Below are 18,242 nucleotides of genomic sequence, written 5' to 3'. Positions count from 1 at the left end.
TTCTGTCTGGTCCCTTCCCGACTCAGCACATTGCTAAATAAGTGTAGGTACTCAGAAATATTCACTGATTGATCTTTTCTCAAAAATACTCATTAATTGATCTTTTCTCCATCATTAATAAGACATGAAATTGTTGAGCTGCTTATACATGGCAAATCCCCTAGATTTATTTGCATTCTGGAAAGAGGTTTTTTGTGGGCTTTTAAAATATGTTCATCATAAAGAGATTCTATTTAACAAGTAGGAAGAAAGTCCTGCAATGCGCAACTCTCCCCGAGACATTAACAATCATCTGCCATTCATCTTAAGTCAAAGATTTTTCTAAATACAAAATATTCCCAGTAGTTGAGGCTTTACCATCAGTCTGTCAATGAAAAAGAGATTTAGAACTTAGTAGTATTACTATAATAAAATATAAACACCTTTAAGGCCTGGATTTCTTTTCTGAAGGGAGATCTTGAGAAGGCAGAAAAGATTTACAGAAACTAGAAAAATTGGTCACACCCCCAAAGGGAGCCTATTTTCATTAGGATTAATTTGAACTCAAACTTTCAAGAGGGTGCCCTAGCCCCAAAGGCCAATATGGTGATCCCTGGAGGAGCAGGCTTGCCCTTGCTACAAAACAATGAAAGTTTTCCTCATTCTAACATACAAGATTTGTTTTCCTGAGCTTACAAAATAAATAAAAATAACCTACAGCAGAAAAGAGGTCACTTTTGTGAAAGAAAAGTTACAAAGCTTGTTTATACAAAAAATTTGGTATCTAAGATGAACTGGTAGGAGTCAGATATGGTTCAGGGGACCAACTTTGAATTAGAAATTTTCTCGCAGAAAAACAAAATTCCCCCCTGAGCTGGTGGAACTGCAGGGCTGCTCTTATCATGCATTTTGGTAAGCACATGGAAGTCAGATAGGCTATGGCTGCCTTTAATGATACTTGTGATGGTCTTGTCCTTTAATTGCCCATCTATGATAGACCAATACATACAGGATTCCTCAACAAGTTTAAGAAAAGTTCTCCAATTATTACTGCCTAAGTGGGGGTGGTCTGGACCATCAAATCCCTATTCACTAGTCAATCAAATTGTAGCATGGCTTCAAATGGCACTGGGTTATCTGGGAGCTAAGGCGTCTCTATGCAAATACTCATTTGCAAAACTAACGTTTTGGTCCTAGCTAGTCTCTGCTCAGTCCAGTACTACGTAAGGCAGTCAGTGTTTCCTGGAGATAATATCAGCAATAGCTCCCAAGAAGCTGCAAAGATCTAAAGAAACATAAGGGAATCTGCCTATTAATTCAATTGACTGTATTCTACAAACAAGGATCCCCAAAGGAGGTCAGTGGGGTTCCAATCTATCCCTGAGAAGCTATTTATGTCACCCAAGGTTGGCCTCCCCCAAAGCACAAACCAATTGGCCAAAACAGGGTGAAGAAAAAAATGCAACTCAAGGCAGGCTTCATATGCTACATATTCATACACATACACATCTGGACGTTCATACAAAATCCTATCAGTATAAAAAAAAACTTAGGAAACCTTAATCACAAAGGGAAGAAGATTCTCTGTTCTTTGTTTTTCTCAACATGGCAGGACAAGGCATGCCTCAGGCAAATTTCCTGCCTGGGAAGAAAAGCAGTTAATGAGGGCAAAGGAAATTCCAGGAAAAAATAAGAAACAAAAAGCTCCTTTCTAATCCAGCAAGGACATCACCGTATTTGAAAAATAAGTCTTAGACTGCCATGTGGCAATTCAGAGAAAGAGGCAAGCTCTCTCAGTTGCTAGTTTTAAACATCCTGTCATTTTCTTGAGTTTCCTGCCTAAAAATATGAAGGCCAGAAAAGGCCCATGTGATAACATGAGCTCCTTTGGAAAAAAGAATCAGTTGCATGGGGGGGTGGGAGTTAGATTCTTGGCTCTCCCTTGAACTAAGCCAAATAGCCTTAAAATGTTCCTTGTGAATATGGTGCCACTCCATGGCTTCCCCTACATTCATCCAGCAATTTAATTTCCTTTTAAAATGAAAACTGTTCAAGACATATCAAAATAACTGTTAAAATTAGTGCCAGTCAGAGCAGAATGAAGGATCTAGTCCTGGGAGAACAGCATCCATCCCACATTCCTGTCCCAAATGGAAAACCAATGGACCAGAAGCTCTCAGGGGCCTCTGCTATGGGCCTGTGATGCTGCCATTTTTCAAAGGAAAGAGCTGAGCCGTGAGTCCTTGAATAACAAACTTCTTTAGATACTGAATAAAGACCTGGAACCAAAGTGTTTCACTTCTACTACTTCTTGGTAGCACTTCTCCCCCATCTGCAGCAATCTCAGCTTGGGCCCACTTCTCCCAAGTGAAGAAGGCAGGGCTCCAGGACCTCTCCCTCTAAGGGGATCAGGGTGCTCCTTCAGCCCTAGGGCACTATCTACAAAAGCACGATCAAAAGGTGACACCATACCTCCCTGGAGCGATCGTGACGGAGTTGCTCCAGAAGCTCCTCCTCGAACTTTTCAAGCGTAGGATACAGGTTGAAGAGCAGATTGTCCAAATACCACGTGACAGACTTCTGGAGGCGAGGTTTCCGCAGCACATCATCTGAACAGGGAGAGAGTGTGATATATGGATGGATCATTACATCCAAGACTAAAGAAGAGTCAAAAAGCTGCCCTTCTCCTGCAGGCCCAGGACACCCCAGAGACCTGGGGATGTGGTTCTGGACACTCAGGAAGAAAGCCACAGACCAAGCACCCAGGGCAGAGCCCAAGTCAGGGCTCACCCTCCTTCCAGATTGAACTCCTAACTGATGAAACAAGTCCAGGCTTCAGTCCCAAGTCTCCTCCAGGAAAAAAAAAATTACAATTCAGTAATTCAAAGAACATGGATTACAAAATCCAAACAACATCTGTTACCCTTCAGCTTAGTTCTCCTTTATCACTTACAATTCTCTCCAGCAAGAAGAACCAGCCATGAAACCATCACTCATTTTATCGACTGTACCTTGGGCCATTTGGAAACCCACATAGCACACCCTCTCACTTACTCAAACACAAACACAGTGGTGGTGGTTATGGATGATTCTTTTTTTGTCTTGCTTTATTTTTGCAAGGCAAGGGGTTAAGTGACTTATCCAAGGTCACACAGCTAGGTAATTATTAAGAGTCTGAGACCAGATTTGAACTCAGGTCCTCCTGACTACAGGGCTGGTACTCTACCCACTGCACCACCTAGCTGCCCCTAGAAAACATTTCTGAAGGAACCCTAGACAACTTTGGGGTTACAAAGAAGTAAGCAACACTTGGAAAAGTGAGACAGCACTAAAGCTGATGTGTTTTGCATAATTATATTAATATATTTATAAGTAGTTTTATACTGTATTCCATGTGGATAATTCTTTTTTTTTAGGGTTGTTTTTTTTTTTTTGCAAGGCAATGGGGTTAAGTGGCTTGCCCAAGGCCACACAGCTAGGTAATTAAGTGTCTGAGGCTGGATTTGAACTCAGGTACTCCTGACTCCATGGCCAGTGCTCTATCTACTGCGCCACCTAGCTGCCCCCCATGTGGATAATTCTAAAACAAATTAATTATACAATAAATTAACAACATATCATATAATACGTATATATTGTTACTATTGCTGTTATTATTTACTGGATTTCAGTGACATGCTCAGGGACACACAATCTGTTCATTTTGAAAGTGAAGAATGGGGGATGTGGGATTGGAATTCAAGATCCTTCTGAGTCCCAGCCAGACTCTCTGCCCATTATCCCTGGCTATTTCCCTAAATAACAACAGCTGACATTACGGACAACTGTGAGGCAGGTACCATGTGTACCATCATCTCTATCATACAGTTGAGGGAACTGGAGCTCAGGGAGGTCAAGTGACCGACTCAGAAACACACAGCTAATAACTGCCAGGCAGGATTTAAACCCAGGCTGTTCTGACTCCATGTGTAGTCTCCTATGCACTGATTCATTATGCAAGTCTTCTCTCTGACTATATGTTCGAGCAGCTAAACCCATTGAAAGAATCTTGAAAACTGCATAATGGGACAGAAAAGGTCTGATAATCCTAATCATTCTGGGACTGGTCCCACTTGCCTCCTCACCCAGTCCTCCCTGAGTTAGTTATGACAATTGAAATGGTTTTCACTGGGCAGTCCTTTGATGGTGGGATAATAAAAGTTTATTCCAAAGCATAAAGTAGACTGGCTTATTTGTCAGAGCTGAGGGAAATGAAGGAAGATAGATATAAACCCTTCCCTAAATGAAGACTCAAGGCAGGAGCTATGGGGGAGTGGTAGGTCACAGAATCATGCAAATAATGAAACACAAATTCACGCAGGTTCACACCCAAGCAATGCACTTAGTTCCAGACGGCATCTATGCCAGAGCAACTTTGCTGGAGGCTACAAAGCAAATAAACACCATACTCCTACAAATTCAAAGCCAATGAGCATGGAGGTAGGCAAAGCTTGACAAAGTATGTGACGAAGCATACTCCTCCAGTGGCAATTACAACAGAAATCAGCCAGATCTTTTGTAGAAGCTAAGTAATTGTGCCACCTAACTGTTTCTAAAGCCTCCTACAGTTTGATAATAAAGAATTTCAGAAAGGATGAGGATGGGAAGGAGAATACCAGCTCTTCTTCCTTCCATCCCCATTCAGAATGCATTAAGCTGACTCCAGTGCAGAAAACACCAAATGGAGGTGTTCCCAAAGCCAACAGAAAGGAAGGCCTGGAGGACTAAAACTGGATGGATGGTGGTCACATGAGCAGAGTCAGAGATGGGTAGCACTCTTACCATCCCTGTTACAAGTCAATGTGACCTTACTGATTCAGTAGGAGGGCCAAAGCATTACCAAAGAACAAGAGGCGCCTATAAAGAAAGACTTCAGAAGAAAGTTAATCCAACATACAAGCACCACAGAGAACTTCTAATTTCATTATGATCTTAAAGATACAAGGATACTTGTTTAAATTCCATGACAAAGTCAAATGCTAGAGGGACCTGGGAGGCCCCTTCTGCTGATGCAGAATGTTTGTGCTATGGAATAAGCTCTTCCCCAAATGCATCCTTTTTTGCTTTTGGTAAGGTAATAGGGTTAAGTGACTTGCCCAAGGTCACACATATAAGTATTAAGTGTGTGTCTATGGCTGGATTTGAACTCAGGTTCTCCTGACCCCAGGGCCAGTGCTCTATCCACTGCACCATCTAGCTGCCCCCTCCCCAAATACATCCTTGAGAGGATGCTTGCCTCACTTCATGCATCATCAGCAATGTTGTATTAGGGAGATCAAGAAGTGGACACAAGTAGACAAGGAGGAAACTGAGACCCATTGGGGGTCTCATATGCACATGGACTATATTGAAGCAATGAACAATACTTTGAATGAAGCTAACAAGACAAAGGACAGAGGCGCTCCAATGAAGAAAACAGATAATTTTCTTGAGGGTGAAGAAATCATTTAGGAGACCACTTTGGTCTTTCAATCAATCAATAATTAGTTTTGCAAAAAGTCAGTCGGTCATGATACAGAGCCCAGAAAATCACAATATTACACACCCTTCCAAGCAACTTTATGAGAATGATTCAAATTACTAAAAAGCAAGCTGGCATCAAGGACTTCTTCAACAAAACAAGTTTCAGGATCTCTCCTAAGGTCAATACCAAGTTTGCTAGAAGGAAATTTAGGGAAAGAGAAATAGTTAGCATTGGCTCCAACTCCTTAAAGACATCTGAGTCATCCAAATCATCCCTTAACATGTCTTCTAAATCCTATGATGGTTTCCTTGAAAAATTTTCAGAAACTACAAAGCGAGGAAAGATCGGTAGCATGCTGGGTGCAATGTTATCCTCTCCAAAGATCTCAACAGTGATGAACAAAGAGAGCAGGGCCAAGAGAACAATACACATCAACAACAACATTGTGAGATGAACAACTTTGAAGGAAGCAGTTCCTCTCAGCACTCCAGAGAGCTAGAACAACTGGATTAGACTGGCTATGGACTATATTATCCCCATCCAGAGGAAGAAAAACAACACACACACACACACACACACACACACACACACACACACACGCAACCTTCAGAATCTGATGAACATTTTATAAAAATTATCTCTTATAAATCTCTTTCCCTTAATCTTATTCCTCATATTGAAAATTACTAATCTGTAAACATGTTTATCAAAATATGTATGTACAATGCTACCTGACTGTTCACCACTGAGGGGAGTGGGGTGGGAAGGAAGGGTGGAAAGAAATTTTGTGATTTAAAAATATATATGTCAGGGTGCCTAGGTGGTGCAGTGGATAAAGCACCGGCCCTGGAGTCAGGAGTACCTAAGTTCAAATCCAGCCTCAGATACTTAATAATTACCTAGCTGTGTGGCCTTGGGCAAGCCACTTAACCCCATTTGCCTTGCAAAAACCTAATGTGTATATACATATATATATATATATACACATGCATATGGATGAAAATAAATAAATAAATTTTAAAAAACAAAGATCTCAACAGGTTCAGATGAGGAAAGGATAAACAGTAAGTCTTGTTCTCAAAATGGGCTGGATAGGGACAATCTGTGGGCAGCTCAGGAAGCTTAATCTAAAAGAGATCTGGAGGTTTTAGCGAGTACATGTTCAAAATGAAATCAGTGAAGGAAGTAAAGGCAACACGAGTGTTGGACTTCACTAGACGCAGAGCCTCCAAAAATATACAGAAGACAGTCAAGTACTGTACTCTGCCCCAGGTGGACTGAATAACTGAAAAGTGTCTAGAGAAGGGCAGTCTGAATTGTGAAACAACACAAGTTGATACCATAGATATCATCAGCTGAAGGAAATGGAGATATCCTCAAGTGAGAATATGACCACCATCTTCCAGTTCTTGTAAGGCTACCATGTGGAAGAGGGATTCTACCTCTTCGACTTGGATACAGGAGTAATAGATAGAAAATGAAAAAAAGGCAAATTTAGGCTTTGAGGAAGAATTAAAAGAACCCTCTCTCTACCATGAGCTCTACAAGAATAGAGGGGACTGCTTTGGGAAGACAGTGGATCCTTCTCAGAGAGGTCCTGAGCAGAGGCTAGTTGCACTTGCAGTCATACTTCAATAAGTACTCTTTTCTGAGGACAGACAGAACTCCATGATGGCTTGGGTCCCATTCAGTTCTGAAATCCTCCAATCTCAAAGCCAAGGCACCTCAGTATTGTGGTCCTTCCTCTGCAGCATGCCAGTGGTCTCCCTGTAGGTAAGTCAATTAACCTCTCAAGAAAACTCTTGGAGGTGATGAATTACAGACCTACATCAAAGGAGGGGGTTGAAAATTCAGGGTACCAATGATGTTAATTAAATGTATGATGCTTGTTATAATAAGCAGATTATTTTTGGACTAAGCTTTGATATAGCAGAGACAAAAGGGAACAAGGGAAAAGTATGTCTCAAGTGTCTATTACTGGTCGGGTATTATGTTGTCATTTTTTTTTTTACAAATCAATGCTTTTAACAATCCTGGGAAGTAGATGCTAGTACATTGTACCCATTTTATAGCCAAGGCAGTAGCAGTAAGGATGCTGGATCTGGGTCTAGCACTATCGACTATACCATCTTCTGATGTCTAGGACAATGCTAGTGGGAGGAGATCTGTGGAAGGTAGGGAGGTGAATCCAGGCTTGCCTCATAGGTTGGGTAGGATCTTAATAGGCTAAGGGTAGTGGAAAGCACTCCAAGTGAAGGCAAGAATGGGAACTAAGACCTGGAGTGAGGAAGAAGTAGGGTGAATTTGACAGAGAGGATATTGGTCTGGCTGCTCTACTGGGTCCACACGGTAGAGCAAAGGAATAAGCCTGGACAGAGAAAACAATCCTATTGGCTTTTTGTGGTTGTTGTTGTTGTCAGTTATTTCAATCATGTCCAATTCTTTGTAACCCCATTTAGGGTCTCCTGACAGATCCTGGAGTGGTCTGCCATTTCCTTCTCCAGCTCATTTTACAGATGAGGAAACTGAGGCAAACAAGGTGAAGTGACTTCCCCAGGGTCACACAGGTAGTAAGTTTCTGAGGTTAGATTTGAACTCAGGTCTTCATGACTCCATACTCAGAACTCTGTGTCAATCCTAGCTACCAACCCTATTTGCCAAAGTGACATGAATGCCAGATAGAAGAGAGCTGCTGGCTGATCAGCAAACTTTCAAAGACCACTCAACTTGAAGCCTATTTTACATTTAGACTTCAGATCAGCAAGGCCTCTCTTTTTGAATTATGTATCAGGAGAAGGAAACTCGACTTTAAATTCATAACATTAACGGACTGTGATTAAAGGTAACACATTGAAACAAGAACTTTTTTTATAACAAAACAAGCCAAAGAAATAGTATCAGAAGAAAGTCAAAGGTTTATTTTCCCTTAGTCTGAAAATACATGTATATAAATCTGTGACTGTTCTAAAATGACCATCTTAGTTTCCATTCTCAGGAGTCAGTTTCTCTGAATCATTCTGAAACATTCATAGTCATCAAATCTATCTCGGCAACTTCACCCTTTTTGGCACCAATATAAAAGAAAAACTGAGCTACCCCATGGAGTCTTCTGAAAAGCACCCCCTTCATCTGGTTCCCCCATCATTCTGGTAATTATTTTGCTGACTCACAATCTTCCAATCTTCCCACCTGCTCAATTTCTTACAGCTCAGAGGTAAAATCACACATCCTGTACTGCAAGGGCCCTGACAGTCACCCTTCAGTAAGCACCTTTTATGGGCAGATCACTACGATGTGGATATTTGTGTCCATGCTGTGTCACAGTGGATCACATGTTGTCAAAGACCACATCTCTCCCACTTACATCATAACTTCACAGCATCAGCAGAAAATAAAAGAGAGTTGTGGGGACATAGAGGATGCTAGTAATGACTGTCCAAAGTGTTCCTCATAAAAGACAAGCTATTTCTCTGGCCTCACTTCATTTGGGGTTTCATTTTCCCAAGATTACTACATAAAATACAATAACTGGAATGTTATGTGAAACAGCAGCAGAAATCACAAAGGTGTCTCTTGGACAATGATAAATGTTGTCTCTTAAAACATGACCAAGAAGGGAACTGTAAGAAAAGAATATTTTAATTCAGTGGTCCATGAATTGAGTGATTTACTAAAGAGTTTAATTGAGCTATAATCTTTCCAGGAATACTCCCAAGACCTCTAGCAAAGTTGTTTTTGATGCTTTTGGGGTCAGTATTGGGTTGTTTGTTGTTTCTTAATGAAAAAGAATCACTTAATATGGGAATTCCAATGTGACACAAACTTTGGGCTACACTAGAAAGAGATGACTCAATTAAGAATATTTGCTTATGAAGGAGGAAACAGCAGCAACTGTAATGAATGGATTGATTTATAAGAATCCATTTGATGGGACACTGTCTCCCTTCTGGTAGAGTGGGTCAACGTGACTGAAGAGGAGCACTTTGTCTATTTTCTCTCATGACCAGGCTAGGAGCTGATGAAAAATACAGTACGCTTGTCAGCCAGCACCTTATAAATGAATGACTGGCTAGTTCCTGATGAGGCCACAGAGACAAAGGCAACTCTCCAAATTAGACAAAAGAATGCTATGAAGAATGTAAAGCACCTAACTAAGGCTTTTCAGTCTTCTGAAATGGAAGACTGCAATGAGGCTCTTTCATTTCAGGAGGAATCCACAAAAGCTCAGAAGTTCATTGACAAAATTCATAATAGAGAGAATAACAGCTGTCAGATGCAGACCCAAAATCCACAAGCCTGCAAGTTGCATTTTATATGTGGCTACCAGTTCTACTCCATATGAGTGAAAGCCTGATCAGAAAGCATATCTTTTCTCAAATGGTCATCAAGGGAGTATATGCAAAAATGAGTTTCCATCCTTTATTTCTCAGAAGAGATTTCGTGGCTTTTTGCTTTGTAGAGTCAGCAGTCTTCTGATGACTGGAGACCATTTGGGCTCATCCTTTGTCTTCCCCGATCATTTGTTTTTAAACAACAACAACATAAATTGTATTTCCTTTCTTTACATTTTGCAAGCTTCAGTTAAGTGCCTCAGTTGACTGATGGGCCACGTCACTGGAGGAGGGCAATTATACACGGAATGAGGCTTCGGAAAATATTAACTTACAACACAATGAGCTAAGGGCAGAGATCCAAAACATGTGTGTCTTTCTATAAATCAAGCCTCCAACACATCCACCCCAACAGATGTTTTCTGTAACATGTAGCCATCTTAACTTTCCAATATAACAAAAGAAACAGAGAAAGAATTGTAGGGAATTCCTTGTTGCACTTAAGCTTTTTCTTCAATGCCGAAGTGACAACATTTTTAGGCATTTGCTATTCCTTCTCCCTCCATCACTATTAACATCCACTGCCATGTCCCAGAAGGAAGGACATACAGCAAACACCAAGAAATGTTCTGTCTCGAAAGGTAAGAAACTGAACGTGTGGAAGAACTTAAAAGCAACCATGGTAATAGTTTCTTCTTCCTGTCCAGTGTCTCAAAGTTGCATTTCTCAAGCATCTTTCCTATCAAAAATTAACCTCACTTTTCTGAAGAACTAGGACAAGAAGGGCATGTCCAAGGTCACAAAACCATGTAATATTTAATGTCTGCCTGGATAGGAAGCCCAGCTCTCTCAACTTTCAGGTTAATGACTCAAAGACACATTCTCTTTATAATGAATTCCTCCTCTACTTTCTGCTAAATTTAGAAAGAAAAGAACTCGCAGAACATACAAGCCAATCAAAGCTACCTATAACATGTGAAGTTTCATTATTTATGGCAGAAAAACAGTCTTGAGCGCCTGTCTGGATGAGTTAAGCGAAAGAAACAATTGGTCTTGTTCACAGAAGAATCAGCTGCCACCTGATTCATCATTTGTCTCTTCTCAGCCATCTCTAGCAAGGCATCCAAGTCAATCAGTCTTGGATCCACCTGAGAAAGTCCATCCTTTCAAACAAAAACCAAACCCAACCTACCAAGGCCTCTCTTATCAATACCTTTAGCCATTAACACATTTGTAACCTGTCAATTATAGACAAAAGCCAGCATCTCACTGGCCACAAACTGCTCATTTGTCTACTTGTCTTTCAACTCTTGCTTGCATTCTGAATTCTGATATATGTATGCCTCGACTGGACCTCCTTGGCTGATCACACATGCAGTCAAATTCTCTGTTGACCTCAACTGACCCCCATCATCTGGCTGCAGCTGACCTCACCACATTCACTGCACATGACTCGCCTTCATCATTCTAAGTTTCAGCCAAGTTAGCCTCCATCCTTGTTCTTCCCCAAATTAGGCACCCTGCTTCTCACCTCCATGTCTTTGTATAGCCTGGCTGCCATGGGGAGGTTTTTCTCTTTTTACCTCCACTCTTAGAAAACTCAACATCCTTCAAGCATCAGGCTAAGGGCCACCTCTCACAAGAAGTCAATCTGTATGTCCTTATAGGTCAGTGCTTTCTTTCTGCACAATTTACCATGTGACACTTCATAGTCCAAGCCAGTGTTGCTATTATTTAGTTTTTTCAGTAGTGTCTGACTCTTCATGACCCCATTTGGAGTTTTTGTGGCAAAGGTCCTGGGGTGATGGACATGTCCTTCTCCACTCATTTTACAGATGAAGAAATTAAGGCAAACTGGATGAAGTGACTTGTCCAGGATGCCTGAGGTCAAATTTGAACTCAGCCCTTCCAAAGTCCAGGCCTGATGCTCTACTCATTGAGTTACCCAGCCAAAACTTACTTTTTTAATCTATCTAGTAAATCTTTTGTATATAGCTCTAGATATGTAGTTTGCAGCTCTGACATGTCACCTAACCATCCTCAACCTTGGGATATCTCTCAATAAGAAGAGGAAATAGTAGTTGATGCCCAAGGTTCATTTTGGTTCTAGATCTAGGATCCTATGGTGCTAGATTACCATTCCCTATAGAATGAAAGTTCCTTGAGGGCAGGGACTGTCTTCTCATTTGTCTTTGTATCTGAAGTGCCAAGGACAATGTGTGTCACAAAGTAGATGCTTAATAAATGATTGTTAAATTAGTGTTTTAGCAAGAGTTAGAATAAACCTTATTCCTCCTTGCAACAGGGATGCTTTGGATATTTTTCTTAGAATTCTTCAAAATAGAATCTGTCAGGGGGCAGCTAGGTGGTACAGTGGATACAGCACTAGCCCTGGAGTCAGGAGGACCTGAGTTCAAATCTGACCTCAGACACTTAATAATTACCTAGCTGTGTGGCCCTTGGGCAAGCCACTTAACCCCACTGCCTTGCAAAAAAAAAAAAAAAAATAGAATCTATCAGGCAACCTAATCCAGTATCAGAAAAGCAGATCCTCCAGACAAGACAAACAAATCAGACCCCTAAGGACTACTACTCTGTGGCAAAACCAAAAGAATTAATGAGAAAAGGGTGTGGTTGTTTGCCATTCAGTGGGGAGCTAACCACATCCACAGTTCTGATTCCTAAAGATTCTTCCTAAAGTCACAACGAAATAAGGATAGGCAGATAAATCAGAGGTGCTTCATTTTCCTGCCACTCCCCAATTCATGACAGATTATATTTAATGCCTCAAAAGCAAGCTTCTGGTTTCTCTAAAGTCAGTTCACAAGCTCAAAGGCCCAAAAATCTAAAAGGGGAAAGAGAACCTAGAGACCTTCTGGCTCAGTCCCCTCTTTGTGCTGGAGAGGAAACTGAAACCAAAAAAAAGATAGATTTTTAAAGTCACACAAGTGGTCAGAATTTGAACTCAGGTGTCACAAGGCCAAGTTCAGATTTCTTTCCACTGTGCCCCTCCATGTACTATCTCTCCAATACATGATTCTCTATTTTCTTTCTTTTTTAAAAAAAAAATCTGATTCTCCTACCTCACACCTTACAAGTTCTCTTTAAGGTTATAAATTTAGGGTCACACCACCTGGATCCCTTCTGATTGGCATAGGACTTTTGATCTGCTCTGTTTCCAATCTGAGTCAATTCAGACCTCCTTAGGCATCCTCAGTCAAACAGAGATCTGGAAAAGACCTAACTTTTAAAATGTCAAGGCCTCCCATTACATCAGGGCCATTTCCATCGATTGTCCTGTTTCATATCTGGCCACTAGACCCAGATGGCTCCAGAGGAGAAAATGAGGCTGGTAACTTTGCACAGCCCCCCTCACTGAAATCTAATTAACCTACCTGTCATGGCATTATCTCCTCAATGTCGATGTCATAGTCTTCTTAGAGAATGAAGGACAAACATCAATCATTAATCAATCAATCATTCATTCCTTTGATATCTGGGCTCATCATATAAATTCTAAACTTAGTCTGGACACTCAGTCAGGTTAGCCCATTGTAGAACTCCTAAGTTCAAGTCACTTCAGCTTATGGGCATGAACCATTACAGTGACTAGTTCTCTTCTAAAGAAGGGAAACAAGGATCAGATATGAAGCTAATCATCATCTTTTAATAACAAAGGTCTGTATCCCTCTAAGGGTCCTATTCCAACTTGACCCAGTAGTACAGAGATCACCCTGGGTTCTTAAGGGTTGTGCTGGGGAGCACAAGCAGATTCTTCCAAATTGGAAAGGCTTTACATGGAGGGCTAGCAAATGGACCGTGCCAAATGTCCAAGGGGCCAGGCCAGTCTCATCCCCATGGTGTATGGACACCAGAAGTTGGGAGGGGGGAGGATTGTAATTTATGAAATATAATCACATTAAGAGTCACAAGGTTAAAAAACACATCATTTTCCAAGGATGGTGGTAGAAGCATCATTTGAGTCATCAGAGCCAAAATAATTATCACCACCATCATGAAATAACATCTGATCTAAGGATCAGAAGCCCATATTTGATCTAGGCCCTACTGCTGCCACACTTCCTAGGATAGTACAGTGGTGGGCTTGCTTGGTGAATAAAGGACATGATCATCCAAAGTCAAGATAATTAGAGAAACCCTTACTTATCTCTCCATGTGCTGGTAGTAAGCCAGGAATCTTCTGCAAACCAGACACCAGAAAGTTCTCCGGAAGAAGGTGGAACACCGTCTCAAGAAAAGGATGGCACTTCAAGGTATACAGAAGGAAGCAGTTCTCAATGAGGGTCATATATTTACATTCTAGAAGAGAGAGAGAAGCATCTTTATCTCAGCATTGGCAGAGAACTCAAAAGTCACTCACTCCAACATAAAGCACAGTGCCAAAAGAAGACAACTGGCCATCCAACCTCCCCTAGGGACCCCTGGGAAGGGTCTCAGAATAGGGAATGACAGAGATGGGAGATGCCTTAGATCAGAAAATGTCAGAGTTGAAAGGGGTCTTAGAACAGGGAATGTCAGAGCTGGGAGGGGTCTTAGAACAGGGAATGTCAGAGGTGGGATGGTCCTTAGAACAGACAATGTCAGAGCTAGAGGGTCTTAGAACAGGGAATGTCAGAGCTGAGAAGCCTTAAAACAGGAACTCAGAGGAATCTTAGAACAGAGAATATTTGAACAAGAAGAACCAAGAAATAATCTAATGCAACCCCTTTATCTAAGAGGGGGAAATACTCCTGATAAAAAAGTAGTCATGGTTTAGTAGACTATAAACCCCTTGAAGAAAGAAATTGCCTCATTTTTTCTCTCACTGATCAACTGACTGACTTCAATGACAAGTGGAGATTAATTGGCCAAGACCCTTCATATGAATAAATGAAGAAATGAATGCAAGAAAAAGCATTCATCAAACCCTTCCGGTGTAAAAAGGAAGTCTGTCTCTCTCAATGAGTTCCCATTCTAACAACAGGAGACACAAAGCACTGGGGGTCCAGCCCAGGCACTAGAGGGTACAGCCATTAAGTTCATTCATACTTCTCATCTCCAAATTCTAATCTAATGAATATCAGGTGTTTCTCTGATCCCTTGGCCCTTCTTCAGACAAGGTCCCATCTCTGATACTTCTTTAAGATGCATAATTAATAGGCTTATTTTTCCCTTTCTATTTTACATGTTTCCTGGCATGCATCTGAATAAGGCCTGAGGATCCTGAATGCTGAATAAATGTACCCAAATCCACTGTCAAAATGTCTGATTTTAAGGGGCTTTCAAGAGATAAGTTGGCAATTTGCTAATTTAATTCAATTTGGAAATCATCTAAAAGCTGATATCTAGTCCAAGCAAATCTCTCCTTCATTTTACCTGACTGCTGGGCCATATTTAATGTATGCAGTCAACACTCTAGCTTTCCAAATTTCCCTCATCGCCATGGCTCTGCCAGAATTACATGCTGAGCTCCCACAGATGGATCTCACAAACAAAACAGAAGATGCGCTGAGAAACAGAGTTTGGGTGTGAAGGCGCCGGGGGCTGCTGTTCCGAATCTGCTCCAAGATGCCCTCCCTTCGTGACGTCTTCCAGGATGAGACACTTGTCCTCACACCAAACCACTCACTCTCCTGTTGGGCTCCACCCGGCCACCAGCAGGTGCAGGGAGAAGCTTTATCTTCCCCAATTGGTGAGCTCTTCCTTCTACTTGGCCTCCCATGGACACCAGAGACAAATGACAGGCAGTGGTCATTGGCTCTGAAGATAGATACTGAAGAGTCTAGAGCAGGAGGCTGGGGCAGAACCAATTCTTCCCACAGAAAATCCTAAGTGGATCCCTCTCCTCAAGGGGCCTGTGGTGCAATCCTTTATTGGGGAGCCGGGGGGGGGGTGTTAAAGGGGCAACGATTGATCAAAATCCAAGCTCATGGAGCTTTCAGTTTAAGACATTTCAAATGTGAAAATAACTGTTGATGGCAGCCTGTGTTGAGACTGATTACAAGAAGGTCTAAGCATGGATAGAAACTCAACCGAAATCACTGAGGCTGAGGGAAGACCCGTGGGTTTCTTCCTACCAAGAATCATTTAAAATCATTCCAACATTTTGAGCCTTACGTTCAATAGGATCTTCAAGCAGTGGGTGCAGGAGGGCTCTGGGGGTACCATGATAGAGTCTCAACCTAAAAAACAAGACCAAGAGACAACAACTAATTTGATCCTCTTGCAGTCAACATAATTCAAGTATTATTTTTCTCTCAAAGAAGCAGAGGGCACATATTATCTCTTTCTTATTTACCATACTTGCTTCTTTTTGCTTGTTTTTTGTTTTTTGGGGTTTTTTTGCAAGGCAATGGGGTTAAGTGACTTGTTCAAGGTCATAAGATAAATAAGTATTAAGTGTCTGAGGACAGATTTGAACTCAACTGACTCCAGGGTCAGTGATCTATCCATACTTCACCTTCACACTGTTGCCCCCACACTGGACATATTCTTAGAATTCAAATAATATGACAATGGAGGCCCAGAAAACTGAGATCTGCCCACAGGCCCCCATAGAGTGAGATTTGAATTGAGGGATGAACTTGAAGGTAAAGGAAAACCTGGCTACAAATTCTACCTGGGGCCCTCAGCAGAAACTGTGGACCTAGCTACACTGAGTGAGGTTTGTCTATACAGATTTGCCCAGCCCCCCATCCAGAAGTGCTCCTGGGCTCAGAAGCCTTTGGTTTCTCCAGAATAAACAAGGATCAGTCTGCAATGGACAGGCACTAAAGGAATGCATGCATAACCAGGGAACATCTACCATCTGTCCTGGGTGGGAGAATCAGAAGCCTCTAGTTTGGTGTTGAAGAGTCGCAGAATCCCAAACCCACAGGCCACCGTCTGCAAGTCCCCATCCAGTTTCTTGCCTTCAGCAACAACTTCTACCACCGCAATGACATTCGGGTGATTCAAAGATGTATGGAAATACAAAGGCTGAAACAGAAGAACAACATGTCAGCTTCCAGATTATCCAGCTAAAGCACAGAAATGAATAGCCAGCAGTCAGACTGCACTTTAAGGTCCAAACAGTGCTTTGCAATTGTTATCTCATTTGATTCTCTTAACAACCCTAAGTTAATAATTACACTCATTTTCTGAGGCCCAAAAGATTCAGGTGATGTACCTAACTCCACATGACCAGGAAGGACCATGATCTGAACTGAGGTCTACTTGACCCCAGGTCCAGAGTTCTTGGTACCACACTATCCACAGCTGCCAGGAAAGGAAGAACCAGAAATAGTTCAATTTTCTGCAACCTCACCCCAGTTGGAAAAACAGAAGAACAATGATTACTAGTTAAAGAAATCAAGTTTCTTTTTTATGGAATCATTGTCAGAATCCAGGGGTATACAACGGGTTTCCCATCAAGATAATATTCTTCCTTCTGACAAAATATTAAGTTTTCACATGAAAAAAATGACACAGGAATACCCCACTGTCTAACAAACATACTTTAAAGGGGTAATTACAAGTGGAATTCTGTGATAGATACCATTATTCCATTAATAAAACATGATTGAAAGAGCCTAGACATGTTCCCTACTCTAGTGACTTACTGTTAGTAAGGATTATATTGAAAGTAACCAGGGAGGGGTGGCTGGGTGGCGCAGTGGATAAAGCACTGGCCCTGGAGTCAGGAGTAGCTGGGTTCAAATCCGGTCTCAGACACTTAATAATTACCTAGCTGTGTAGCCTTGAGCAAGCCATTTAACCCCAATGCCTTGCAAAAAGCTAAAAAAAGGGGGAAAAAAAGAAAGTAACCAGGGACAACTAGGTGGCACAGTGAATAGAACATTGGTCCTGGAATCAATGAGACCTGAATTCAAATCCAGCCTCAGATACTCAATAATTGCCTTGTGTGACCTTGGACAAGTCACTTAACCCCACTGCCTTACAAAAAAAAAAGAAAGTAACCCCCAGTTTCCCTTTCCACCAAAAAAGAGATAAATATATATGTGTGTGTGTGTGTATGTATATTATGTATATATACATACTTAGAAAGAAAACATTCAATTACAAAGAAATTTACAGAAATAATTTAAAGTTCTCAACATTATGTGACTGAGATTACAAAAATTCAATTCCAAAATTCTACCATCATCATTAATTTTATAAGACACTATAAAATTATTTGTAAACAAATATGAAAATATATAATAATATTAATAAGAGACACAATGTAATACAGTGAAGAGAATGTAAAGCTAAGATTCTGGAGAACTAACTTCTAACCCAAGACCTGACAGTGACCAGATTTGTGACTTCTACTAAATTACCCTAGACTCTGGGGATTAACCTAGATTATCTCCCTATAAGGTCCCTTCCAGGTGAATGATTCTTTGCTTCTGGACTAATTCTGTTTTAACTAAGGTTTCTTCATATAC

At 41.2% G+C, this 18,242-nt stretch overlaps 1 protein-coding gene across 2 annotated transcripts in view; it reads right to left on the bottom strand.

Annotated features, from left to right (window-relative positions):
* NPHP4 (nephrocystin 4) overlaps window positions 1-18,242 on the bottom strand; it is a 169,232-nt gene that overhangs the window by 117,521 nt on the left and 33,469 nt on the right. For both annotated transcript variants that reach the window (XM_074218620.1, XM_074218621.1), the window contains 4 exons: window positions 16,619-16,791; window positions 15,931-15,995; window positions 13,978-14,133; window positions 2,452-2,588 (listed from right to left, as the gene is read on the bottom strand). In XM_074218620.1, the coding sequence (XP_074074721.1) occupies window positions 2,452-2,588; window positions 13,978-14,133; window positions 15,931-15,995; window positions 16,619-16,791 (531 nt within the window). The remainder of the gene's footprint in view (window positions 1-2,451; window positions 2,589-13,977; window positions 14,134-15,930; window positions 15,996-16,618; window positions 16,792-18,242) is intronic.

Source organism: Macrotis lagotis, chromosome 1, assembly GCF_037893015.1.
Source record: "Macrotis lagotis isolate mMagLag1 chromosome 1, bilby.v1.9.chrom.fasta, whole genome shotgun sequence".
NCBI lineage: Eukaryota > Metazoa > Chordata > Mammalia > Peramelemorphia > Peramelidae > Macrotis > Macrotis lagotis.
Note: the sequence above shows the minus strand (reverse complement) of the source record. Positions and strands in the feature narration are given on the sequence as shown.